The 27994-nt window shown below is 40.1% G+C and overlaps 1 protein-coding gene and 1 long non-coding RNA gene across 3 annotated transcripts in view; both read right to left on the bottom strand.

Moving 5' to 3' along the window:
- LOC134677035 (homeobox protein invected-like) overlaps nucleotides 1–27994 on the bottom strand; it is a 97567-nt gene that overhangs the window by 47184 nt on the left and 22389 nt on the right. For both annotated transcript variants that reach the window (XM_063535457.1, XM_063535458.1), the window contains exons 2-3: nucleotides 21058–22051; nucleotides 20621–20698 (exon numbers count right to left, since the gene is read on the bottom strand). In XM_063535457.1, the coding sequence (XP_063391527.1) occupies nucleotides 20621–20698; nucleotides 21058–22027 (1048 nt within the window). In that variant the 5' untranslated portion in view covers nucleotides 22028–22051. The remainder of the gene's footprint in view (nucleotides 1–20620; nucleotides 20699–21057; nucleotides 22052–27994) is intronic.
- Nucleotides 23919–25086, bottom strand: LOC134676957 (uncharacterized). The gene is made up of 2 exons (XR_010099974.1): nucleotides 24736–25086; nucleotides 23919–24551 (listed from the first exon to the last, which is right to left on the bottom strand). It is a non-coding gene; the product is annotated as an uncharacterized LOC134676957 (long non-coding RNA).

Genomic DNA, 27994 nt, shown 5'->3' on the forward strand with positions numbered 1-27994 from the left:
TCCAATTACAGTTTCAACAAAAAAATGCATTTTACTTACAGAAAGCTTAACCAATCGATTTTTCCTCGATCTCCGTGTAAAAACGTTTAAAACTACCCCTTGGAATCCACCCCGAGGGTGAGTAATGATGCGAATGAACACCCTGTAGATGTACACCCTATCAGAAAGTGAACACCCTATCGCCGCCGTACACTCGCCAATAAATGTTTGTATAAATGACTTTACGGTTTTTGAATTAAACAACGGTGCTATTATGTTGTTTTGTGTATTGGTTGGGGTGGGTTTTGTGGATCTTTGTGTTTGATATTCATAACTTTACTTTCTTTCGTATTGCTAAAGAAAGGTCGCTTTGCACGCGGATTTTTGCTTGTATGTAAATTCTATTTTGACGTGTAAAAGTGCCCTTGTAGCCTATTTGCTAAATAAATGTTTAAGTTTGAAGATTGACTCCGCCTGTTTCTAGAGCTAGACTAAGAAAAGTCTGCAGTGATTTTGACAGCACACGCAATGCAAGTGTTATTTATACGTCATAATTTCATAGAAGTTTGACTTTTAATATAACACTTGCACTGTCTGCTGTCAAAATTGCTGCAGCCTTTTCTTGGTCTAACTCTATCTTTGAGCATTTTATAGATAAACAACAATTAAACATAAATCAAACCGTTAAAGTGACATTCCATTTCCAACTGCAGCTGCAATACTGTTCATTTTACTATGGAAATTGACAATGACAGCGACGCGTTTCCATAGTAAAATGAACAGTATTGCAGCTGCAGTTGCAAATGGAATGTCACTCTTATAATCCTACCAAGTAATAACACAATTACATAGCCAGTTAAATTGCGAAGGGCGCAGCGAGCTGTCAAAAGTGACGGGCCGCCATCTTGGATTCCTACGTGTTACTTCTTGGCATAATTGCTGGGGCGATTAGTCAAGTTTGCTCCTTAAGGAGACGCCTTTACACCGATGCTATTTATTTCAACAAAGTACTAAGTTTATTTAGTTTAGAGATAGTTTGTATTATTATTTTTAAGCTAATTTAATGTTTTTTATTTATTTAATAGTGTTGTATCTTCTAAATAAATCTTAAAAATAAATCTTCATTGTCACACAAAGTACAGTGCGACATAAAATAGTAGAAAATATAGTTCAAGCAAATCATGTCAGTAGAAAAAGGCGGCAAAATTAAAAAAATTAGGCGCGAAGGGTTACCGTCCCGTAGAAAATTTGAATTTCGCGCCTTTTTCTACTGACAATATTTGCTTGACCAAGTTTAAATGAGGGCGCCACTTCTTACGTAACTGTCACATTTTTGACGTAAAATGCTTAAACATGGCAACAATTTAGTATGGAAAATGTTTTAGTTTTTACTGACTACTAATTTTAATTAATTTCTACTATTATGTCGCACTATAATAGGGTCGTGTGGGTACTGTGGGTCACTTAGTGCTTTCCATAGAAAACGCAGCGCCGGAAGCTTCGGCGCGGGCCCGGCCCGGTCTAGCGTGAGTCATCTTTAAAATCTAAAGTATCTAAACTAAACATAGCTTGGACTTTAAGTTAGATGTTGAGTAATCATCGAATGACAGCATCCAGTCCTAGAGTTAGACCGTAAAAAGTCTGCAGCGATTTTGATAGCCCACGCAGTGCAAGTTTCGTTTTAAACGTCAGACTTCTATGAATATATGACGTATAAATAACACTTGCACTGCGTGGGCTATAAAAATCGCTACAGACTTTTCTTGGTCTAACTCTACTATCTATATATTTTTAGAGCACCGTACAAAACTTTGTTCACGGCGCTCTTAAGCAGGCCACTGACGAGCCTTCCAAATGGATGCCGTTACAATGGATTCATCCAAATGGACGGCATCCTAATATTAAACATTGTACGTTTTTGACATTCACGGACCGATTTTGGATTGCAGCCACGCTATTTGGACTGTTGGAAGGCTCGTCAGTGGCCACCTTACGGTTTGATTTAGGTACCTAAAATTTGGAATACTTAGTTATTTTTAATTACCCACCCAATTTGTTTAGTCAATTTAGCCATGATACATACCAAATATTTCGACTAAAATAGAGGGCCTACCGCGAACCACGTTCAACAGGTTGCCTCCCTGTCACACTTACGTACTAATTTACAAGTGCGACAGAGAGGCAACACGTCAAACGGTCGCGGTAGGCCATCAGTCTTGGATTATCTTGAGTAATCAAGTAATGATTGCATCCATTCCTACTATGTTTAGGTATAATTAGTACTACTACCGTATCAGGTATACCGTTGCATGCCTATGACCATTTACCTTTTAAACCCATTTGGTGTGACTACAAGTTACCTTACGTGATCGTTATCACGGACACGTGCCTAAAAGGCTCACAACTATTTTGTGATTAAAAGATAGAGTAAAATTGTAGTGTGATAAGCATTTTATAATAGCTGTAACAGACTGGCGTACCGCACCACGACCTCAGAACGGTCCGAAGCATGTTCGATCGAGTGGCGGTTCGCGGAATACGTCCGTTAAGGGGCCCACTGATTAACAGTCCGCCGGATGGTATCGGCCTGTCAGTTGTTCGGAACTGTCAAAATTTTGTTCTAACAAGCCGATACCGCCCGGCGAACTGTTAATCAGTGGGCCCCTTTAAGTTAAGCTATAAGTGAGAGACATCTCCTCTCCTCTCCGTTCATCTCCACCTCAGTGGAAAAGCAGCCTTACGGTGTAACACGAGCTCTGTTTAGCTAAAGCTAGCGACTTTACAGATAATGACCGGGCGTCCATTAGTTCGTCATTGGCGGTAAGGCTGCAGCCTAAAACGAGGCGGGTGCTAGCAAAAACTTGCATGCAATTTTTGTGAAATTAGGTACCGACTAAGGTCGACATGCTAATACCCAATAGATGACACCCTGCTGTCAGCTCTATTGACAATGGCTTAAGTCTCAAGATGACATGTACTGGGACCGCGTCGAGCACCAGTACCACCACCTTACTAAGGTAAACTGTATTCAAAAGTTTAATCATAAACCGCAATATAATGAAAATTGCATAGGCACAAGTTCTTGCTAACTAAAATTTGCTTAAAAACGGTGTTTAGTTTGAATTTTCTCAAATGATTTTTATGCCCAAGGCCCTAATCTGTTAAACAAAAGTCATTGTTTATTGTATGACGAGCCCAAGCTTCTAAAGTGTCATTCTATGGAACTTGCTAACCATGTAAACAAACCGCCATACTGAAATCATGATTAAGTGACAGTTTCAATATGGCGGTTTGTATACATAGTTAGCATTAGCAAGTTCTATGGAATGATATTTTATCTTTGGCGCGTGGCAAAGCAACAATGCCGCTCAAGAAACAACTGTATCGTGATAGTATTGAAAAGAGAAATGTGTTATCTATGTATGGGATGCATACAGAGTTACTGGCTTTCAACTTTGAGTAGCAGTGTGTAAAGTAGTATATACCGATATGGTATGATTAGAACAGCGCTATGAAATTTACACTAGGGGTAATTCAGTCGATCGCTCCGCTAACTCTAAGACGGCGCCTTAGGCATCGTTAAGATGCAAGTACTCAAATTAAGCAATTTTACAAATGACGTCTTCGAGAGCAGTACAAGGACTATATTGGCAAGACGGATACAGGGACAAAATGGCGTACGTAACTAATAGGAATTGGTTCTTAGGCAAGGATACAGTAGCTTTTCAGAGAAGGGTAAAATGTATTATAATATATTAAGATCGGGTCACTCGCGTATTTTACAAGCTTTTATTTAGTTTCACCTGACCGTTGTCTGTCTGTAATCAAATCTTGCAAGTTAAATTTGATCCACTTCCCGGTTTCTGATTGAGCTGGAATTTTGCATGCATGTATAAATCCGATGACAATGCAATATTATGGTGCCATCGAGCTGATCTGATGATGGAGACGGGAGGTGGTCATAGGAACTCTGTGATGAAACAACGCAACCTAATTGTGTTAGGGGTTTTTAGAATTGTCTCGATGAGTATCAGTTGTCTGTCGTAAGAAAAGTACAGTCAGCGATAAAAGCTTGTACCAAAAATAAATTTTTTGCCATAAACTTATTAAGTCGAAAAACGCTCGACATGTTTCACTCCGTGCCGAGGAGGAGGAAGAGACGGAAGACGAGGAGGAAGAGGAGGAGGAGGAGGAGAAGGAGGAGGTTTAATATGTCTGTGTCTCACGAAAGTCATGACATGCGACGGTCTCAATCAAAAGGCGACACTGTCGCATACCATAAAGACGAAAGTCGCTTGTATCTTTATACGAATAAGCTGTCAGAGCGTCCTTATGGCAAGCGATAATGTGGTACCTTTTGATTGAGAACGTCACATATATCTTTTTGTCTTTCAATGGTGTCAGTTTAGTTAAGTTTACATTGTTTTGGTGAAAACTACTGGCATAAATACTGGTATATAGGTATTGTCTAGGTTAAGTATAGCTTAAGAGTGTAAAAATAATTATAATGTTATAACCTTTGTTGTGGCAATAAATGATTTAACTATCTACTATATATTTATACTTATACTTATTGTTCTTGCTGTGCTCACTTATTTTGGATGGCATTTCTATATAAAGCCTACCACTTTTATTGTAATCATGTACCTAGTGAAAGTCGCCTGTATAGTGTGCCTTATGAATAAAATAAAAAAATAAAATAAAATATCTATAAAGCAGCCTTTTAGTGTTAGATCAAACTAAGTCGGCAGCGATTTTGATAGCCCAGACTGTGCAAGTGTTATTTTAAACGTGAAACGTGAAATTATGAAGATTAAATGACACTTGAACAGTCTGGGCGTGCCTAAAACTGATTGTATGGTTATATACAAGCCAACTTTTGGCCGGTTAAAAATAATAAGTAGTAGTAAGCGAATAAATAATAGTTCGCAAGTCCCAATTTTTGTGTAACAAAGTATGTATTTTGTTATTGTCTATTGTTAAGTAAAACCGCTCGTGCCACGTGCCTCAACCACCTGCATAAAAAATACGTACTTCGGTTACTGAGTGCAGTTTTTTTTATACTGTTATGCATTTGATTCAACCTTTGCAATGCCCCTATCCGACAATACCCAAAGCGCTTGATTATCGCAATTCGCAAGTTAATTTTAAGCTGTAACTAATTACTAGAGATGCCCCGAATAGTGGTTTTGGCCGAATACCGAATACCAAATATTCGGCCCCTCTCTCGGCCGAACCGCCGAATATTCGGCATGACATGCGAATATTTTGAGTCACAGTTATTATGAAAACTTTTCGCAAACAAAGCACAACGTTTGCTAATATATATTTTTTGTTGAACAGGATTAATAAATGTAGCTGAAGTAGAGTAGAGTCAATCAAATCAGAACCATGATATAAAGAACATATTTAGTAATTGATAATTAGTTTTTAGTTTTAATTTAGTTTTATTTTATAGGTAAGTTAGTTTATTTTCATTTTTAATATTTGTATCTACCTTATCAATAAACTTTTACCCTTTAGTAATTGATCAACAAAATGCTCAAAAAAGGGTCTTCGTATTCTACAACTTACCAATAATACATTTCAAACATTAAATTTAATATAAACAGCAAAAAATGTAGCCGCGATTAGTAGATATTAGTAATTTTCGGAATATCCCGAATTTCGGAATTAGCCGAATAAACCTTACCTAGTTTTTGGTTATTATTATTGTGTAATTTTTCATTTTAGACAGATGCTACAGATATTCGCTATTCAGCCGAATATTAGGCTACATTCGGCCGAAAGCCGAATTCGGCAAAGTGGTCGAATAGTTGCCGAATATTAGTGGCATCTCTACTAATTACGCCCGCGGTGGTCTTAACTCTCGGTATTACCCGCCATTTACTTTTATGTTTTAATTGAAGGAATTGCATCATTAACCTTCAAGGTAAGGTAATACCCTTACGCTGTGTGTGAGAGAGACAGTTCTATACAAGCTTATAGGGTCCCGCTCGCACACAGAAGCGGCGTGCGGGTGCGGAAGATTTATTCTTATTGTGTAGAAATATATGCAAAATGAATTTGTTATATCTTTTATTCCTCGCGTTGTCCCAGCTTTTTTTGTTACCCTCCGGGTCCGCTTGACACCTAATCCCATGATTTGACGTAGGCACTAGTTTTTACGAAATCGACTACCATCTGACCTCCCAACCCAGAGTGTAAACTAGGCCTTATTGGGTTTAGCCCGGTTTCCTCGCGATGTTTTCCTTCACCGAAAAGCGAATGGTAAATATCAAATGATATATTTCGTACATAAGTTCCGAAAAACTCATTAGTAAGAGCCGGGGTTTGAACCCGCGACCTCCGGATTAAGGATGACTCACGTTAGACCGGGCCGGGGCGGGCCGGAGCTTCCGGCGCTTCGTTTTCTATGAAAAGCACCACGTGATCACCGATCAGCCGTCATAGAAAATGTCATGTCGGACGCCTCGGCCCGGGCACGGCCCGGTCTAGCGTGAGTCATACTTTATGTAATAGCACAGAATAAATAATAGTACTAGATACAGAAGGCTCACTCTCTAACAAAACGCGTGTGTCACGATCAGCACAGATATGGCCGCTAGGTGGCGACAGCGCCACGCGCAACTATGGCAAACCCCAAAATTGGGGTCGAACGGATGGAGTTTTAGCTACCTGTAGCAAAGCGACGTAATCGCGGAGTGAGCCACGCCTGGTAATAGCCGCATAATGTAATCGTCCAAGCGTAATCAATTAATTACCGAGCCCGATAAACTCCAGAGTTTTAATTACCAAAGTTTCAATTGGACCAAACGGAATAGCGCAGAGGAATTTAGCTATTGTGCGTATTTTACTAACTTTCGGTCGCGAATTAAGATATTTCAAGTTAACGGACTCATTAAGGATAACTCACGCTACAACGGTCCGGGCCTGGGCCGGGGCACCCGACACTTCACTTTTCTATAGAAAGTACGTGTCGCGCATACGCAAAGAAGTGTCGGAAGCCACGTCCCGGGCCCGGTCCGGTCTAGCGTGAACCATCCTTTATGCTATATATTTCTAGTCTATCTAAAGGTGTTTTTTTAATATCTGCTGTTGGAGGCGTCCATTGGCTACGTCTCTTTTAACACTGACAGGCCAGTAGGTATCATATCAGAAACCGTGAAACAGATCGAATAACTAAAACCAGGCGTGGCTCACTCCGCGATTTCGTCGCTTTGCTACAGGTAGCTAAAAGCCCATCCGTTCGACCCCAATTTTGGGGTTTGCCATAAGCCGCGCGTGGCGCTGTCGCCACCTAGCGGCCATATCTGTGCTGATCGTAACAGACGCGTTTTGTTAGAGAGTGAGTCTTCTGTACCTAGTACTATTATTTATTCTGTGCTTAAACTCAAATTGGATTGCTAAAACGGGGCGTTTTAGCCCCGTGTGTTTATTTACCTACTTTAAAGGCAAATAAGCAAATAAGCCCGTTGTGAGGTAACTGTGACAGTTAGGCGACAACAAAGTAGGAACCATTGTAAATAGTTCAAGTCACACGTCAATCTACGTAGATAGGGGTACAAGAGTACAGTGCGAGGCATAGGCGGCGGCGATTCATTTCCGCTAACTGTGATAGTTAGGCGACAAAGTAGGAACCATTGTAAATAGTTCGAGTCACACATCAATCTACGTCGATAGGGGTACAAGTGTACAGTGCGAGGCATAGGCGGCGGCGATTCATTTCCGCTAACTGTGACAGTTAGGCGACAACAAAGTAGGAACCATTGTAAATAGTTCAAGTCACACGTCAATCTACGTAGATAGGGGTACAAGTGTACAGTGCGAGGCATAGGCGGCGGCGATTCATTTCCGCTAACTGTGATAGTTAGGCGACAAAGTAGGAACCATTGTAAATAGTTCGAGTCACACATCAATCTACGTCGATAGGGGTACAAGTGTACAGTGCGAGGCATAGGCGGCGGCGATTCATTTCCGCTAACTGTGACAGTTAGGCGACAACAAAGTAGGAACCATTGTAAATAGTTCAAGTCACACATCAATCTACGTAGATAGGGGTACAAGAGTACAGTGCGAGGCATAGGCGGCGGCGAGTCATTTCCGCTAACTGTGACAGTTAGGCGACAAAGTAGGAACCATTGTAAATAGTTCAAGTCACACATCAATCTACGTAGATAGGGGTACAAGAGTACAGTGCGAGGCATAGGCGGCGGCGAGTCATTTCCGCTAACTGTGATAGTTAGGCGACAAAGTAGGAACCATTGTAAATAGTTCAAGTCACACATCAATCTACGTAGATAGGGGTACAAGAGTACAGTGCGAGGCATAGGCGGCGGCGATTCATTTCCGCTAACTGTGATAGTTAGGCGACAAAGTAGGAACCATTGTAAATAGTTCAAGTCACACATCAATCTACGTAGATAGGGGTACAAGAGTACAGTGCGAGGCATAGGCGGCGGCGATTCATTTCCGCTAACTGTAACAGGCGACAACGAAGAGGGGACCATTGTAAATAGTTCAAGTCACACATCAATCAGTATGAGGGATAGGCGGTGGCGATTCATTTCCGCTAATTGTGACAACAAAGTGAGGTGGCGACAAAGTAAGAAACATTGTAAATAGTTTGAGTCACACACTCTACTCACACAGTCTACGTACTTACGTAGATAGGGGTACACTAGCGGCAACGGCACTGCGAGCGACAATGGCCACACGTTACCATTATCGCTAGTCTTTTGTAAGTCGCACCGTAAGCGGCCCGTAACTCAATTATCCCTAGTGCATATAAATGTTGGCAATTAGAATAGTTGCCAGTTGCCGTTACACCCGCTCGGCTGCTCGCTACTATCATCGCTAGTCTCTTGTGAGTCGCGCGGCAACTCAACCATCGCCAGTACACAGAAGTGTTGGCAATTAGAATAGTTGCCAGTTGCCGTTACACCCGCTCGGCTGCTCGCTACTATCATCGCTAGTCTCTTGTGAGTCGCGCCGCAACTCAACCATCGCCAGTATATAGAAGTGTTGGCAATTAGAATAATTGCCAGTTGCCGTTACACCCGCTCGGCTACACGCTACTATCATCGCTAGTGTCTTATGAGTTACGCCGCAACTCAACCGTCGCCAGTACACAGAAGTGTTGGCAATTAGAATAGTTGCCAGTTGCCGTTACACCCGCTCGGCTGCTCGCTACTATCATCGCTAGTCTCTTGTGAGTCGCGCCGCAACTCAACCGTCGCCAGTACACAGAAGTGTTGGCAATTAGAATAATTGCCAGTTGCCGTAACACCCGCTCGGCTACACGCTACTATCATCGCTAGTGTCTTATGAGTTACGCCGCAACTCAACCGTCGCCAGTACACAGAAGTGTTGGCAATTAGAATAATTGCCAGTTGCCGTAACACCCGCTCGGCTACACGCTACTATCATCGCTAGTGTCTTATGAGTTACGCCGCAACTCAACCGTCGCCAGTACACAGAAGTGTTGGCAATTAGAATAGTTGCCAGTTGCCGCTCGCCCGTTACGAGACGCCACACGCAACTCAGTTGCACATAGAGATAGAATTAGACCAAGATAAGTCTGCAACGATTTTGATAGCAAAGTGTAAATGTTATTTATACGTCATAATTTCATAGAAGTTTGACGTTTAAAATAACACTTGCACTGCGTGAGCTATCAAAATTGATGCAGACTTAGTTCTCATTACTATGCGACCGCTGCAGGGGACCATCGAGTGCGCCGACTTCTGGCCGAAAGGTGTAGTGTTTCATGGCTCCTCTACACGATGGGCCAACGCCGGCCACTCCAAGGGACGCATTTATGCGTTAGAGGGAGCAAGTGATATTGCTATCTCATTCTACCGCATGGCTGCGTCCCTTGGAGTGGCCGGCGCTGGCCCATCGTATAGAGGAGCCATCAGAGGTTCCGGGGCAAACTGCCGAATCCGACACAAGACCAGACGTTTCAACGGAGCCACGCCATTTTGCGCCTAAATACTATTTAGTTTTTAAATTTATAAAAATCAAATAAAAATGCATATATTATGAGTCTGAAGCGCTGGTGGCCTAGCGGTAAGAGCGTGCGACTTGCAATCCGGAGGTCGCGGGTTCAAACCCCGGCTCGTACCAATGAGTTTTTCGGAACTTATGTACGAAATATCATTTGATATTTACTAGTCGCTTTTCGGTGAAGGAAAATATCGTGAGGAAACCGGACTAATCCCAATAAGGCCTAGTTTCCCCTCTGGGTTAGAAGGTCAGATGGCAGTCGCTTTCGTAAAAACTAGTGCCTACGTCAAATCATGGGATTAGATGTCAAGCGGACCCCAGGCTCCTATGTGAGTTATGGCAAAATGCCGGGATAACGCGAGGAAGAAGATATATTATTAGTCTGTAAGGTATTTGTAATATGGGCCTTTATGTTGCCTGATTTAAAATGTTAAATAAATAATATTAGCAGGGGATCTATTGCACCCAGTTCACGTTCTAAATAAGCTTAAACCGTAAATATTTTACTGCCGGCCAGCAATCGATTCCCGTCGCATTTTCTGGGCCATTTGCCGGCAGCCATTTTTCCTTTATTTCAGCTTTGATGTTCCGTAATGGGCTAGTATTGATTTAGGTACTAGTCAGCTCGTAATCACCTATACTTTTTAAGAGTAAATATGATTTCTTTATAAATGAGCTCAATTGTACCGCGAATTATACCGGGTGTGGCCTGTAACACGAGCAAATAATTAAAACATAGATTGAACTCCTCAAACGGTGACCCTTTTGTTCAAAAACATTAAAAAAAATATAAAGTATTTAGACTCCCTATTTTTCATACAAAATAAATATTATCTTCAATGGACGCCATCGCCACCCCATATCATTGTAATTGACGTTGCTTGTCACGCCTTAAACATAACAAAATTCGCAATACATTGCGTCTTAGAATAAACTTTAAAGTGTATTAAAAATCAAACCACAAGTTCGCAAATCTTTAAAATTCGCTGAACAAATGTTGGTCAGCATGCAGAATACAGCCAACAGTTTAATTTTTTGCTCATATTACAGGCCACACCCGGTATAATGTCAACTGAGCGAAAAGCAAAGAAAGAGACCCATTAATGTTTAGGCCATACTGAGCAACTTTTACTATGGGACCAACCCCGAAAACGCGGAAAAAAAATGGTACTCCCATAGGAAATTTCAACATCAGGCCAGCAAAATGTATGAAACATCCAATTTTTTTTCCGCGTTTTCGGGGTTGGTCCCATAGTAAAAGTTGCTCAGTATGACCTAAACATTAATGGGTCTCTTTCTTTGCCTTTCGTTCTGATACATACTGTATTGTGACCTTTTTTGCCACTTATGTGTTATTTCTAGGATCGCGAGGCCTTTTCATTTTCATCCTTAGAAAAGTGTCCTAAAATTTCCATACATTTTTCAAACTTTCCTTTTTGTTACCGCCATACAAAGTATTATATGGAGAAAATGGTAACACAATAGGAAAAAACTTTTAGGTTTTTTTATCCCATTAGGAGCGAAAGAGCTCGTGATTCTGAGTAGAAATACAAAAGTGGCAAAAAAGGTCACAATATATGAAAATAGCAAAAAATAAAAGAACCGCTCAATTACGCTCCATTAAACTGTGGGTGGTACACTGCCGTATTCGAACTTCAAGATATTCACAAGAGACGACACGTACTAGATCCCTTCTAGATACGTTATAGTTTAGATATCAACTTGTAGTTCTCTTTTGCAGCACAATTCGGGCAACCAATGTCACTTTAAGATATCTATTAGATGTGAATTGGATCTCTAAGTCATATCCTGTGGAAATCGTTCAAGAGTATCTCCAGAATCGCGCAAATGTCAAATATGACAGGTTAGATCTTAAACATATCGTTATCGTATCTTGGTAATGTCTAAAAGATGTATATTTCAAAATCCGAATCGGGCCCACAGTCAGTTACAATTACAGAGTCGCTGGAATTGCTCAATCGAACAATGATAGTTAGAATTAGCCGATTACGGGCAAAAAGGTGTAACGGAGTATACAATTATACTTGAGCAGGGTTCCGTATGTACCTACGAGGTTTGCTCTATAACATACTTAGAGCATTTAATAACTGGAGTCGCCTTCAAGAGCTTAACCCTCTGTCGAAAATCTTGCACAATTGTGCAAACTTTTGTATGGACTGATATGGCTATTTACCTTAGATGATATAACCAACGGAGACACCATGTCTATTTTCGGTACGACATAGGCTGCCGTTTTTTGCAGGGGAGGGGCACATCAAATGTATGCGTAACGTAAACTTAGCCATGTCAGATAAACGTCATTCCATACATATGGTTGACAAGTCGTTGACCATTGGCCGCCTATTTTCGACAGAGGGGAACGCCTGTTAATGACCACTCCGTTTGGATATTCTCTAAGCTATTTACACGTTACGTACAAATCACGTAGAAATAGTAATACATTTGACGTGCCGTGACACAATGACATAATACATGCCGCAAAAATCGGCAGACTGTTTCGTACAAAAAATGATAGCCATGACGTCTCCAGTTACTGAATGCTCTAAGGTAGCATGAGCAAAAAATTAAATGGGGGTTATTAAACCAGTTATTAGGTAGGTAATTGTTTTCTACTAAACTCAATTAGCAAGTAGCTAGTATTAAAACTACCAATAAATATGAATCAATGAATTAGGCGCCATGGGAGGGCGAGCCACACGCGCCATCCCACTAACCCGGGGCTAACAGGTTAAACCTGGTGTTACCATGGTTACCAGTACAATTTGATACTAGGTTAACGGTTTAACCAGTTAACCCCGGGTTAGTGGGATGGTGCAAGTACACATTTTTAGTGTCCATATTGTTGTGCTAAAATGCTAATTTTCTAATGCGTTGATGTCTTTTTTCCACTGGACCCCGGCAAATTCATTATAGTCGACTAAACCGTATCGAAATTAATATTATAGTTGAGTTGTGAGCCCGTACATGAAAAATACCCAATTACAGTTTGGTATACGAATTCTTAATTCAAGCATTACATTCAACGAGTAGAAAACCATTTTTTTTATCACAAAAAAAGCTTACATAATATTTACATTTTGATATTCCACCAAGCTGAGGACAGTTTGTTGGCGGATAAAGCGCTCTCTATCCTCTTGCGTTCTACCCATTTAACTTACATGCTTATAACTTATAAACTACTTAACTATTAGAGCCAAAGACATATATAACTTCGTATAAGATAGATAAAGTCTAAGGAAAAAACGTGCCTCGGAAATCAAGAAAAAGTCATTCTCGGATAGATGGCGCACACACCTTTAGTCTATGGTCGGCTAGATGGCGTGACGACCAGTTTCATATTTAACAATTTTAACACGTAGATATCAGTGAATGAACATGGATCAAAATGATATAAAAATAATAAAATCATTTATCCATGTATATACATTTTTTTCATAATTTTATACGTTTTCATTTTGAGCTTTAGTTGTGTGTCGATAGATGGCAGTAAATTTACTGTGACTACAAAAGTTACAATGACAGGACCCCTCTATACTATCTATTCTTTTTGCTAGAGCGGTAGGTATACTACGAGTATAGTTATTGATTATCATTTGCGTAACAAAAAACCATCATTAATAAATGACTACGTATCTCTACAAACATTAGCATGCTCGATAATTGTCGAAGAAATCAGAGCTCCTAATTATTGTAACCGTTGTGAATTGTCTTTGGTCAGGGCATTGGATAACCATCTGTATGTTAATGGGATAAGAGTAATTATTGATTGACTATGGAAGTCATGTTGGTACTAGGAAATGTATGTTAGTATGCGTATGTGAGTCAATACACAGTAAAGCTTAGTTCACACTGTATGTTTTTATTTGCGAATATTACCGTTTGTATAACCGAGGCTGCTTGCTTGTAATGAGAACAGAACATTATCACAATTTCAGAACACTCAAAATTTCTGGAATCTTTCATGTTACTTATTGAAAAACGCGTTTTTTTTTTAAGATAAAGATAAAAGATAAAAAATTGTTTATTCAAGTAGGCATATTATAATGCGCTTATGAACGTCAAATAAACCTTTACCGGCTCCAACCGTACACCTCTGCCCCGAGAAGATTTAAATCCCCCCTCAATTGGAGGAGGGTATCCCAATATGGGACCGGCAACAAACTCAGCGGGACACATCTTTTCAAAACATTATTACATCTTATAATTAACATGCATTACGAGTAATTAAGTAAATTATCGTATTATAATTTCATATTTACTTATGAAAGTAAATTATCTTACATATATGTTTCATAATTATCAGGTAGGTACCGGACTAGCAAGCTGAAATAGCAATGGGCAGGCCACATTGCGCGCAGAGAAGATGGCCGATGGGGTCGAAAAGTGCTCGAGTGGAGACCACGGACTAACAAGCGCAGCGTAGGACGTCCACCCACAAGATGGACGGACGACCTTGTTAAGGCCGCCGGAAGACGCTGGATGCGGGTCGCTTCCAACCGGTACGAATGGAGGTCCAAGGGGGAGGCCTATGTTCAACAGTGGACGTGTTACGGCTGAGGTGATGATGATGAGGTAGGTACATATTTGCTGTGACTTATTTTTTGTGACGTATGCGTTTGCATTATGTGTCATTTTGCACGGCATTTAGAGTTTCCAAATCATCTCGCTTGAGGCGCTGTTCAAAATCACATACAAAAATACTTAGACATAACGCAAACGCGAACGCTCGTTACGCTATCGAATGAAATTTACACTACGGGTTCTGGCGGCCTAAACTACAAAACGTAATTTAAGATAAAAAAAAGTAAGACAATGTTGCCACTGCAATAATTTGTTTGTAAAATAGGAAATTCCTTTTAATAAATTATCACGCTAAGATCATTTATTTATTAGTAATTTTAATCCTACGTTTTAAAAAGTACTTTTATTAAATTATTTTTACATAAATACAAGACGCGCTAGTAAAAAAGTGGCAACATTGTCTTACTTTTTTTGGTCTTGAATTACGTTTTGCAGTATAGCTAAGATGACAATCGCTTCCGCTTCGCCATCGAATAGCTTTGTCTCTCTATCACGCTTCAATATTAGTGTGACGGTGACAGTTGCGTTTCGTTCGCTAGGGGCCCACTGATTAACAATTCGCCGGACGGTATCGGCCTGTCAGTTGTGCGGAACTGTCAAAATTTTCTTCTAACTGACAGGCCGATACCGTCCCGCGGACTGTTAATCAGTGGGCCCCTGCGTTAGCGATTGGCATGTTGTCTACGGGGCCTGGTGTGAACTCAGCCTTATTTCGCACGAACGTCGGCATTTCAAAGCGGCCATTTTCTGAAGTACATAGATAATAATTCTATTACTGCCTATTAATTACCGCTGACAGCCTGATTAGTGATTATGTACTGCCACTGTTTAAATAAACCGTTACGTAATGGAGATTCAGTACCTACCTACAGCACAGAATAAATAATAGTACTAGGTAGGTACAGAAGACTCACTCTCTAACAAAACGCGTCTGTCACGATCAGCACAGATATGGCCGCTAGGTGGCGACAGCGCCACGCGCGGCTTATGGCAAACCCCAAAATTGGGGTCGAACGGATGTAGTTTTAGCTACCTGTAGCAAAGCGACGAAATTGCGGAGTGAGCCACGCCTGCCTACAGTAACTATAGTAGGTATGTATTATGCAACAGTTGTATAAAAAGGCGAGAGGTAAGAGTGACAATTTTCTCAGGGGCATTTTCTGGTGTATTCCTATCACAACAGTAATATATGCAATTTTACAATCTTTCATTAAAAATCAAAATTGGTATCTGTTTAACTATGTAATAGCTCTGTAATAGCAATTGGTAAACATTGGTTCGTTGGTATGGCCAGTTGGCCACGTCTCGCGCAGATCGGCCAGTTACGTGGGTAACAAATGCCTGGCCGTGCCGCCTCCTCCCGGTACGGGAAGAAGAGGCCGGCCCAAGAAGCGATGGCTTGATGTCGTCAAGGAGGACATGCGTGCCAACGGACTCACCACCAGGGACGCCGAAGATCGGGCAAAGAGGACACGAAGGAGTCGGAAGGCGGACCCCGGGTCCTCGCGCCCCGCGCGGGGGCACAGCCGGGATTGACGCCAGGATGATGATGATGAATATCAATTGGTAAACAAAAACCAAACTAAAAACATTGCTTTATCATTCAAAATACCCCTTTTAATTAAATTCTACAAATGTCACCACAAAGATTACATCCATACGCTAAAAATGTAAAAAAAACGCCAAGACCCCAAAAGCGGGGAAAATGTACCCCAAAAACGGGGAAAAATCTAATCAAATTAAGGATCATTAGGCATGAAAGTGCGAACTGATAAATATTTAGAGTCGAGGGGAGATGCTGGGACTCAGCAAGGACGTAAGGGATTCAAATGTACAGGGTGTGCTTGTGTAAAGTGAATGTCAATAGTTTTAACTGGTTAGTGTATAAGATCTTCTTTTTTTTTTTTATATGTGTGGTGCTGTATGTAGATGGTTTTTGCAATAAACGTTTTTCTATTCTATTCTATTCTAATAGCGGATGTCAAGGAATGTCAAATTATGTCAAATGCAAGGAGTGGTGCCGAAGCACCAACAAAATGATAGCAAGTATGAGACGAGAGTTTACTGTAATGCTATAAATTACAATGAATACAAAATGTTGATCTTATGAATAATTACAGCTAGGTTGAATGGGGAATTGCGATGCGTGTGCAAGATGACGCTCTACTTTTTGGACAAAGTACAGATGCATCGCTTGCACGGAGATGTTGTTTTGGGTCAGATCAAAGTGCACATGCATAGCTGCAGAAAATGTACATCTTTGTACAGCTTGGATACCTAAAATTTAAGCAAGGTGCAATGAAGTTACTTCAAAGCGGGAAGTTACTATAGTCTGTATCTTTAGGTAGGTATTTAAATAAAAGTAAACGAGTATAATATACATCATCGTCTAGTACACACAACACAAGCCTTATTGAGTTTACTGTGTGTGTACTATTAGGTCCCGATTGATTGGTGTAAGATATTATGGTGCTACTTTATCGCAATAGTGCGGTAATTTGCACAATCACGTGCCTATGTCCAAAATTTAAAGGGCCATGTGTAAGGTAAAACGTTGTACGACACACGTGCGTAGTATCGTAATGTATTATTAGGAATATTGTACATTTTTGCAATGCATTAAACCATCCTGTATAATAACTTGGGCCTTTATAACACGACAAGAACGCGAGACACGACATAGATCCATAATAACGTACGTGGCACACAAACCCCTACATTTTGTAACCGTTGTATAATAACATGTTTTTGAGATGGGGTGGAACGGAGTCTATTGAATCCAAGTGTGATGTTTGTTATTGGGGTTCTTAAGGGGATAATATTGATTGTTTAACAGATTGACTTTAACTGTAAGTACTTATTTGTGTAGATTTGTCTATACATATATTAAGAGCCAACATCAGGAGTGGTCATTTCTCCATACAAACGTACTCGACTGTTTCCTCCGAGGGTTTTGATGCTAGAGCAATGATTTTTTCAACACAGATTAATATTGTCAATATCTGTGTCGGACCGTTTTGATTTTTTTGATATTTTTGTTTTTTCAGGCGCTACAGCCCTTCAAAAATGGCCAAAATGGCCTCCTTGACTATCGCAATGAGAGGCGTAGTTGAATTTGTCATTTCGTCAGTTAATTTATTTGGACACGTGGCCAGATGGGAGCCGGACAACTTTGAAAGCGCAAAGGGGCCCACTGATCAACAGTCCGTCGGACGGTATCGGCCTGTCAGAACAAAATTTTGACAGCTGCGAACAACTGACAGGCCGATATCGTCCGGCGGACTGTTAATCAGTGGGCCCCTAAGGGGCCTAAGGTTGGCATGGTGGATGGAAGACGGGGTAGTGGACATCCACCATCCCGTTGGATGGACACTGCAAAGAAGACCTGCCAGGGACCTATACAGGCGCCTCTATTATCAGGAAGGCGGAAAATCGTGCAGAATGGCTCTCCATTCTCAAGGCTCTTCTTGGTGCACAAAATAACGTGATCGCGACCCTCATGTGGTACTGATAATTCCGCTACTCGATGCTAGATGTCGACTGCGAAAATAAAGTCGTTTTGGTACCAAAACTGATAATGGAGTGAGCACTCTATTCTTACTATATTTCTCTATGACCGAACCAACCCTAACCATATCATAACCACATCATAACTGCATTGTACATTTATGAGATTACACCCCCAACTCTCTGGATGCTGAAGATAAGGGTGTGGCCCATCACAGACTTCTACGAATAGACCTCGTTTTATAGAATTGTTAGTAACAGAATAATTAGAGGACAAAATGGGCTCGACGAATAAAAGGGAATTTAAAGAACAGTACCTGGTCTGTGAGACTATTTACTTGGCAATCCCACGGAGAGCGGGCCCACTGAACTTGTAAAAATATTCTTTCTCATAAACTCTGTCACTGTCGGTACCTATAACTATGATGCGGAAGGCAGAAGAGACTGGTATTGTTGACTTTAAATAAAATTAATTCCAAGGGGACGCGGTGTCGGCCATTAGCGCCATTGTCGAAGTAAGTAAGTTTTTTTAAATCTAAAAATGACTGAATACAGTTTCGAATGACGAATATCCGGTAAAAAGAAAGAATGTAAATTTGAAGTACAATTTTGCTAGAACAAATAATATATTCCTAAACAAGAATACATATGTCCTATAGGAGGCACACTAAGAAGGCGAAGTTTTGCACTATAGCGAATTTAGGGTACGTAGAGTTTGACCAAGAAAAATCTGCAGCGATTTTGATAGCCCACGCAGTGCAGGTGTTATTAATACGTCATAATTTCATAGAAGTTTAAAATGACACTTACACTGCGTGGGCTATCAAAATCACTGCCAGACTTTTCTCGGTCTGACTCTAAGTACTTTTGCCTACCCTCATTTTTAATGAACTGCAACATTGACGGGGTTTAATCAGAAGGGAAATTAAAAAAATCTTTGAATGCAGTATAGTTTATTTAATAAAAAAAGAATGTTTTCTTTGAGTAAAATGAGCTAACTTTACGTTTTAAGGCACATTCCCCCCATGGCCCTTCTTTTTCTACACTGAATAATTGAATATATATTATGTTGATCGCGAGTCGTATATTACATTACACTCCATCTAGTGATCCGCAGTCTCGATTTATTATGATCAACCCGACCCTAACAAAATGTTGCCAACAAGCGAAATTAAACTTTATTCGGACGTCATAAGGATTTAATTTAATGATGTTTTCTCACTAAACAGTGAGTGTTTAGTGGAAAGTGTTAACACTGCTTTAACGGTTGTTCAAACATGTCTGTAATCTCTTGGGGGTTGGTGGGGTTAATTTTCCAGTGGATTATTGATAAGGGGTGATCTCGTTTAGGCACTGTTATAGCTCACCGCTGGGCGAGTAACTATAAATATCGCCGTGTCTCTTTTATTTACACGGGAGTGCTTATCTTTTGTTCGTGTTTATAGCCGATAGCTCATAGCTTACTAGCTCGCGGTGGGACCAGTGCCTTAGTTCTTCGTTCGGTACACTCGTTTGGGGTAGAGTCTGTGCGGAAAGAGAAGAGTCGTAAAATGTATGGGACTCAATGAGAGATAACACATTTATTACGTTAAATAATACAATTTTAAACGTATTTAAAAACAGTTGTGCGGTAGAAAGAAGAGAAGTCTAATCTTCAAGGATGGGTATTCCACAGCCGTCTTCAGATCCAAATCTTTCTATCCTTCTTCTCGTTCCTCTAATTCTTAGAGAGACCGCTCTGATAATTGATATTTGCATTTTGACTTTGATCCAGTTGATTATTTGTGAGTATGGTTTGGACCATTTTTCATGGAGCTTAAGGGAAGTTCTTTTTATGAAGGATTCATATTCCGTTCCGACAGCGCCATCAGAGGAGACCACAAGGGGAGTGAATGAGGCTCTGAGATCTTCTGCAGCCAGGTCGTATTTGCGATGTTTTTCGCGAGCGTGTATTTGCGCAATCGTGGGCCATGTGAGTAGACCATACGAGGCGGCGTCGGCATGGGACTCAATACATTTCACGACTCTTCTCTTTCTGCTCAGACTACAGCGGGAGCTCATCAGCACGTGCATATTTCTCGCTTGCTCGGCCGCGACTGCAGGCAAGTTGTACAATTTGTCACAGTATAAGCACTTCACTTTTGGAACCCCTATAACCTATTTTACGGCTCCGAAACATGGTCTTTCACTATCGGCCTCATCTCAAAATTCAAAGTCGCTCAACGAGCTATGGAGAGGGCTATGCTCGGAGTTTCTCTGCGTGATCGAATCAGAAATGAGGACATCCGTAGACGATCTAAAGTCACCGACATAGCCCACCGGATTAGCAAGCTGAAGTGGCAATGGGCAGGCCACATTGCGCGCAGAGAAGATCGCCGATGGGGTCGAAAAGTGCTCGAGTGGAGACCACGGACTAGCAAGCGCAGAGTTATTTATCATTGGTTGGAGATTGCTCCACGGACAAGAGCACAACTCTTAAATATAAAGAAGAAGAAGAATAACAATAGCATTGCGTTGTACTCACCGGAACTGGGTCGGTCGCTGTAGCGCGTACAGTACACCCAGGCTGGCCACACCATGGGTCCGTCCCCGGACGTCGTCCCTGAAATGTAACGTCATTACAACACAGCACACAGCTCTAGCACAGAATAGATACTTAATAAAGTGTTTTCATCCTTACGTGTCTTATCATGAAAACAAACGTGACGTCAAAGAGCCAACAATACGATTCATAGACAATCTAGACATCGTTAATATTCGTAATGTTAGAATCCTGAAGAATCTAAATTCTAAATCCTGAAGAAAGGCCAGGTCAAAAGCACCCTAAACCGGCGAGCGTGTATGAGGAATCTTATGAAAGTGAAGGAAGCGAAAGGTACCTACCTACCTACCCCTCCGGGAAATAGGCGTGATTATATTTATGGTAGTAGATAGATACAATTTAAAAGTAGGAACGCTTACCAGTGGTAGACCCAGAATTACTCGCACTGTCATCCCCCTTAGACAAGTCGATGGCCCCTCCCTTCTCCCCACTCTTCACCTCCGGCACCCTCGCCTCCTCCTTCGTCTCCTTAACCTCCTTAACTTCCCTCTTCTTCCTCTTCATAGGATCAGTTATCCTCCTCCCGAAATCCGCTTTCAAAATATTATCTATACTAAACTTTAAACTCTGGCTCATGAAATCCCTAGATTCGTCAGGGGACTTTGGAGTCATATAGTTAAGTCTCCTATTTTCGTCTGTCCGTGCGTTTCTTAAATCTTGAGTCTTTCGACTGAAATTTAGGTTAAAAACTTGAGGGTTGATTATATTACTCGGCGCAGGCCGCGGTATAGGTGCTTTTAGATCCATGATCGGATTTTGAAATAATAATGGCTGATTTAAAAACATCAAAGGATTAGGGGTTATAGGATTCGGTCGTAAGATTAAAGGTTGGCTCATCGTCAGATTCTGACTTAGTTGTGAGATTGCGTTTAAATGTGTCTGTATGTGTTTGAACGATGTTAGCCCCTGTTCTTTATCGTTGTTTTCATAAACAGGGGCTTCGTTTCCGACGGATAATACTGTGTCATCGCTACAGCAAGAATTATCATCATCTACACTTATCTCTGCTCTGGATTCATTTGTCTGATTATCATCATAGTCGATTCTAGGGCTGACGCTTTCAGAATTTCTAGAATCGTTATTATCATTTTCTTCATAATTTGGAGTGTTTTGTAGGAGTTTCTCAGTTGAGAATACATTCTCAGGGCTGGTGCGTTCCTTCTTAAGAACGTTGTGGATGGAGAAGGCATGTACGGGGCGTTCTTCTTTATCTTCTTCGTTGAAGTCGGGGGTGACAGTGTCTCTGGTGGTTGGGGAATATGGTTCTTCGTCGCTTTCCTGTATTTTCACACGGGAGTCTTGCATGTGTGGCGTTGATACCGCCGCCATTTTTGTTTGTGGTTGTTACGCCATCTGTTGACAAGATATAGGAATTATAAGTAAACAAAGTGACTTGGGGGACGTTTTTAGTGTTCCGTACAAAACTTTGTTTACGGAACACTTATTTATTTATAGGCCCTTTATTTTAAGTTTATTTAGAGATAGTTTATACCGGGTGTGGCCTGTAATATGAGCAAAAAATTTAACTGTAGGCTGTACTCCTCATACTGATCAACATTTGTTCAGCGACTTTTGAAAATAACTTGTAGTTTGATTTTTAACACACTTTAAGATTATTCAAAGACGGAATGTATTGCGAATATTGTTATGTTTAAGGCTTGACAAGCAACGTCAATCACAATGATATGGCGTGGCGATGGCGTCCATTGAAGATAATATTTATTTTGTATGAAAAATAGGGAGTCTGAATACTTCATAATTTTTAAAAGTTGTTGAACAAAAGTGTCGCCGTTTGAGGAGTACAATCTATGTTTTAATTATTTGCTCATGTTACAGGCCACACCCGGTATTATTATTTTTAAACTTAGTAAACAAATGATATGATACTATGTTTAGTTTATGCGTAGATCTAGTATATTTTCTACAGCACCTCTAGCACAACTGGCCGCGACAGGCGTGAGAAGTGACAGATCGGCGCGACTTGGCGGCTTGTCGCGTGTTGGCAGCACAACTCACGCGCGAGAGCCGCGACAAACTCGCGATCAGGTGTCACTGTCAGAAAATGACAACGATCGCGACTTTGAACTAAAATCCGTAGCACAACTGGCTATTTTGAGACAAAATATTCTCTCGTCTTTATGTCAATCCGCGAGTCGAAGTCTACGCGACTTTATAACGCGACTCGCTCTCGCGGGTGGTTTGCTTGTACTTTTGTAACTAAACTCATGATAATTATAACTTAAAACAAGTTTCATATATTATGTAATAATATAATTTGTATAATTACTTATTGCCCTAAGGAATAAGGAAGTATGGAACAATCACTAAATGCGCTTTACGCACTCTTATATTGATTATGCACGGTGATACCTACAAGTACCACAACACACCCATCATGTTTACAACTTTAATTTCAAACAGCTAGTTTGTAGGTACTCAATTAAGTAATTAGGTACATATGTAGGATTTTTAAATTTCAATTCAGGTTCGTAAGTTTGTAAAAGTAATCCTAAGACTTCCTTACACAAAACTTTCATCAACCTAACAACGGAGCCCGCTTGCTTGTACATAAATGAAGCCGATGAGGTGGGTAGGTACAAATGTTCAAAACAAACTATCCAACTTATTAAGTAAGCCATAGTCTTAGTAGTAATATTTAGGATCACGGTTAGATGTCTAATTTCAACAATCTCTTACTATTTAGGTACCGTTTGGAACCTTCCTCGACTTCAACAAAACATACCTACATGTGGCCTGTGCCCGCTGCATCGTACTGTAACAGAATGATGTAATACGTGGCTATAACAGGATCATGTCCGGCTCAAAATCATGCTTTGTATGAAATATTATCAGTCATCACCCACTAAACCATTCCGTCCCCTGCCATCACCATACCGTGACGTGACTGGACCGAGCCGACCAACAACATTTTGAAGGAGTTATTACGCTCATGTCATAGTCTGCGTAGGTAGCATAGGTACGGTTATCATATGGTCTACCATATTGAAACTCCTCTAGATCAAACCCGTGTTCTAGATGTTTCACTTCATGTTTGACAGGGCCTGATACGATCATGCTATGATACGTTGCTGTCAGCATTAGGTATGAAGTGGGCCTTGGGGAGCTAATTAATCATGGCTTCTAGGAGTTCTAGGTACTTACCTACCTACTTTATTTTTGTTTCTTTTCAGGTAAAAATACAGGAGAGAAAAAAAAACAATATTTAAATTAATAGTATATTGCTTTGCCTTATATATTCTTGCAATATTCGACTTCTTATTATTAAACCTAATATATATTAACATCTAGAACCACTATAGAGAAATTGTAAGAATCTTCTTTATTACCCTTGAAAAGTATTTTCTCTCTTCCTTTTTCTTCGACATGCGGCGTAGGACAATTAAATATCACCCTGGAAAGAAAATTGGTTTATAAACAAGACAGTAAAATATGGTCATGACTTCATCGAGGACTATGAAATAAGCTTCTCATATCAATTTGTCAAATCATAAACAGTTAGGTACACAGTACACACACATGCCATCCATTATTGGCACAAGAAAAACTATATGAAACTTATTTGAGAGTTACTGTGGCAGCTTAGTGTACGCCATAACCAATAGGGTTATTATTAATAGTTCACTTCGTCGGTGGTGTTCTTAAAGCTAAAGCGCTTCTCACATCTTAGTTAATTTAGAAAAGGGGACAGCTCCGCGTTTGAAACCTACAAGCTTGCCTAGTGTGTTTCTTTTCCTGAATCTCCACTTCGGGTCCCGTTGGCACGTTCCTGTTAATAATATTTTCCTTTGGGTGCTGGGATATCAATCGTGTCTAGGATAATGCTGAACTAATTCTGAAAAAAAAAACACAATTTACAACAGGAATATGAGAACAAACCCAATAATAGCAATTCCATTATTATAGTTAAGTACTTACAAAAATATTTTATTTAAAAGGTTTATTAAACAGAAATTTTTAAACAATATATATTTTAAGGAATATTATCAATATTAATTATATAAGGCTCTATTACTTACATTTTTTCATATTTTTCCCGTAATTAAATGTTGACAAAATTTGAAAGTTCCTTGACTTTGACAAGAAAAACTTAACCATCGACAAAAAACTAGATTTTTTACCACCAAAGAACGAATGATTTAGCGCATCCCTGGTTTCCGATTCAGTGTTGCCACTTGCAAATATCGATTTGTTTAGACTTTGATTTCGCCGGGTAACACTGACGAGTCGCGCCGCGACTTTGAGTTCTCTACGCGGCTGTTGCAGTCGCGGGTACAAGTTATGCTACGGAAATCGACAGATTTGACAGCCGCGGGAATGGCGACTCGAGTCGCGGTCTAAGTCGCGGATGCAAGATGTGCTAGAGGTGCAGATGTGCTATACGCGTGCGCCCGTGAGGACAGCACATACGCAATGCGACAAAATTAATTTAACTCGTTTTAACATTCCTTACGTAATTTGGTCGGGTTATTTGTTGCCCGCCATTATACCATGCTAAATTTAAGGTGGGGAATAGAAATCAATGTGAAACTGTAGACTTAACCAAGTTAAGTGAAATAAAGATCAAAACGTCGAGGTAAATAAATGTCACGAAAGTTCAAAGTCATTTATTCAACGTTACCATAAATTCTTAACCCATAACTTAAACTATGCCAAAAAAAAGCTCTAATGATGGCATAGAAATTAGCACAAAACAACCAACGCTAAGAAATTGTAGTGGTGATCACAACAAAACGATTCAATACCGGGCTTAACACTTTAACTAACAAAGAAAGTAAAACTAACCTTAACACGCCAAAATAAGGTACAAAATCGAACGGAGTTTGAAACTAAACGACTTAACCCGATCCCACTTCTGACCAATTTAAAAACGCGGTCAGAATAATCTTTACTGCTTTAAATTAAGGCTTAAATCAGTTAAACCGCCCGTATAGTTAAGTTTGTATAAAGATTTACACCAGTTCCAAGATGTTGTAAATCATTTAAAAGTTAACCTTAAATCGTTGTGTTAAGGTCGGTTCTCGTTTAGTTAACTGCGAGAGTAAAGTTAACATGAGCGCAATTTTATGAATGCAGCCGTTTCCATAAATTTGAACCTTCAGCCGAGGGAATAAGGTTGATTTTTGTAAAAGTAACGGTAAAGAGAAATTGGTAAGATTAAGCGAAATGTAAGGTCTTGCGCAGCTTCGTGTGTGGTCCCGGTTGGTCTGGAGCGTTGCTCTACTTTGATTTTATTTGCTCTGAACGTAAATAAAAATAATTGATTATGCGTGGTTAGCTAAATAAATAAACTGAAATAAAACGTCTATAAAATTACTGTAAATAAATAAATTGCCCAGTTTCATTACAAGCCCTATTTCACATATGTTCTAATTTAATAAAGGTTTTTACAGTACATACGGGGCTAACTTTACCGCACTAGTGCTATAATTAGCACATTACGCAACTATGTCGAAAAATTAAGAGGCCATATGTACTGTAAAACGTTATACAATACATGTGCGAATAGGTAATTCGCAATTCGTGTCGATTTAAAACACTCTCTTCGGTCGTGTTTTACTTTGTCGCCACTCGTTTCGAATTTCCTATTTTTGGCACCTGTATCGTAATGTACTATTTTAGCCACACTGTTTTCCTCCTCATTATGAAACGGTTTACTAAACGCATTTTATGTAACCGTCACAAAAATAGTAATTTGATTGTAGATTAACGTACAACACGAACGTAAAATAAACAAATACGTTTATATCGGTAATCAAACATTACGGAACCGAGTGATTGTGTAATCAACTTTAATAGCTTCTTTAACTGTTCAGTAGCAGTTTTTACTGGATTCGATAATGGCTGATATGCGGTTCCGAGACGGAAATAAAAAAAAATGTGGGTTTGGAAAAACAAAACGATACTTTTTATTGGTTAATTTAAAGGCTTTCCAAATGGTTATATAGGTTATGTATATAACCGACGGTAAATGATAACTCACGCTAGACCGGGCCGGGGCCGGGCCGGAACTTCCGGCGCTTCGTTTTCTATGGAAAGCACGTGATCACCGATCAGCCGTCATAGAAAATGACGCGTCGGACGACTTGGCTCGGGCCCGGCCTAGTCTAGCGTGAGTCATCCTTAAAACGTATTTAGGCAGGCTAGAGCAAGGTGAGATGAGACAAAGATACGATAACGATATGTTTAAGATCTAACCTGTCAAATTTGACATTTGCGCGATTCTGGAGATACTCTTGAACGATTTCCACAGGATATGACTTAGCGATCCAATTCACATCTAATAGATATCTTACTCTATCCAACGTAAAACTGACATTGGTTGCCCGAATTGCGCTGCAAAAGAGAACTAGTTGATATCTAAACTATAACGTATCTAAATGGATCTAGTACGTGTCGTCTCTTGTGAATATCTTGAAGTTGGAATACGGCAGCTTAGCCTTACGGGTATATTTCCGAGCCTTGTTCATCCCAGTAAAGCATACTTCCCTCGCACGGCCCCAGGCTGCGGTTTCGTCCAGTCAACTATTGCGGTTACCAGTGCCCCGAGCAAGCACCCGCGCGCTTCTCATTTTTACGACTTCCATTATTATTTATTATAAATAATACGCAAATAAATTTACACCCTTCCTCTTTTCATGTGGGTTTTTCAGATCACGGATACTCTTTTCTAGAAAATACTCCTTTCCTGTTACCATAGACAAAGACCAAATCTACTTAATTATCTACTATTATTATTTATTATCTTTTTTTATCTTTTTTTTTCTTATTATTTATTATCTGTTACTAAAACCAAAGACATATGTAACTTCGTATAAGACGAATAAAGTCTAAGGAAAAAACGTGCCTCGGAAATCAAGAAAATTTTCGGATAGATGCCGCACACACCTTTAGCCTTTGCTCGGCTAGATGGCGTGACGACACCGTTTCGTATTTAACAATTTTAACACATAGATATCAGTGAATGAACATGGATCAAAATGATATAAAAAGAATTAAATCCACAGAAGCAAGCGTGCAGTTTTTATCAGGCTCTTTAATTGTTAATAATTATTGAATTATCTAATGTAACATGGTCAATACATATAATTTACTTCAAATTATTACCGCTAAAAGTGCTGGATTTGGAACTACACGCTTACTTCTGCGAAGTTCTTTCTAATGCTAAAAAAAACGGACTATAGGAGTTCAAGGGCCTAGCCAACATGACAATCCTTGACAGAAAACGATTGATCAAAATTTTACAATATTTCGCGTTTGTCCATGTCTGAATTCTAT

The sequence above is a fragment of the Cydia fagiglandana genome, chromosome 25 (assembly GCF_963556715.1).
Source record: "Cydia fagiglandana chromosome 25, ilCydFagi1.1, whole genome shotgun sequence".
Classification (NCBI taxonomy): domain Eukaryota; kingdom Metazoa; phylum Arthropoda; class Insecta; order Lepidoptera; family Tortricidae; genus Cydia; species Cydia fagiglandana.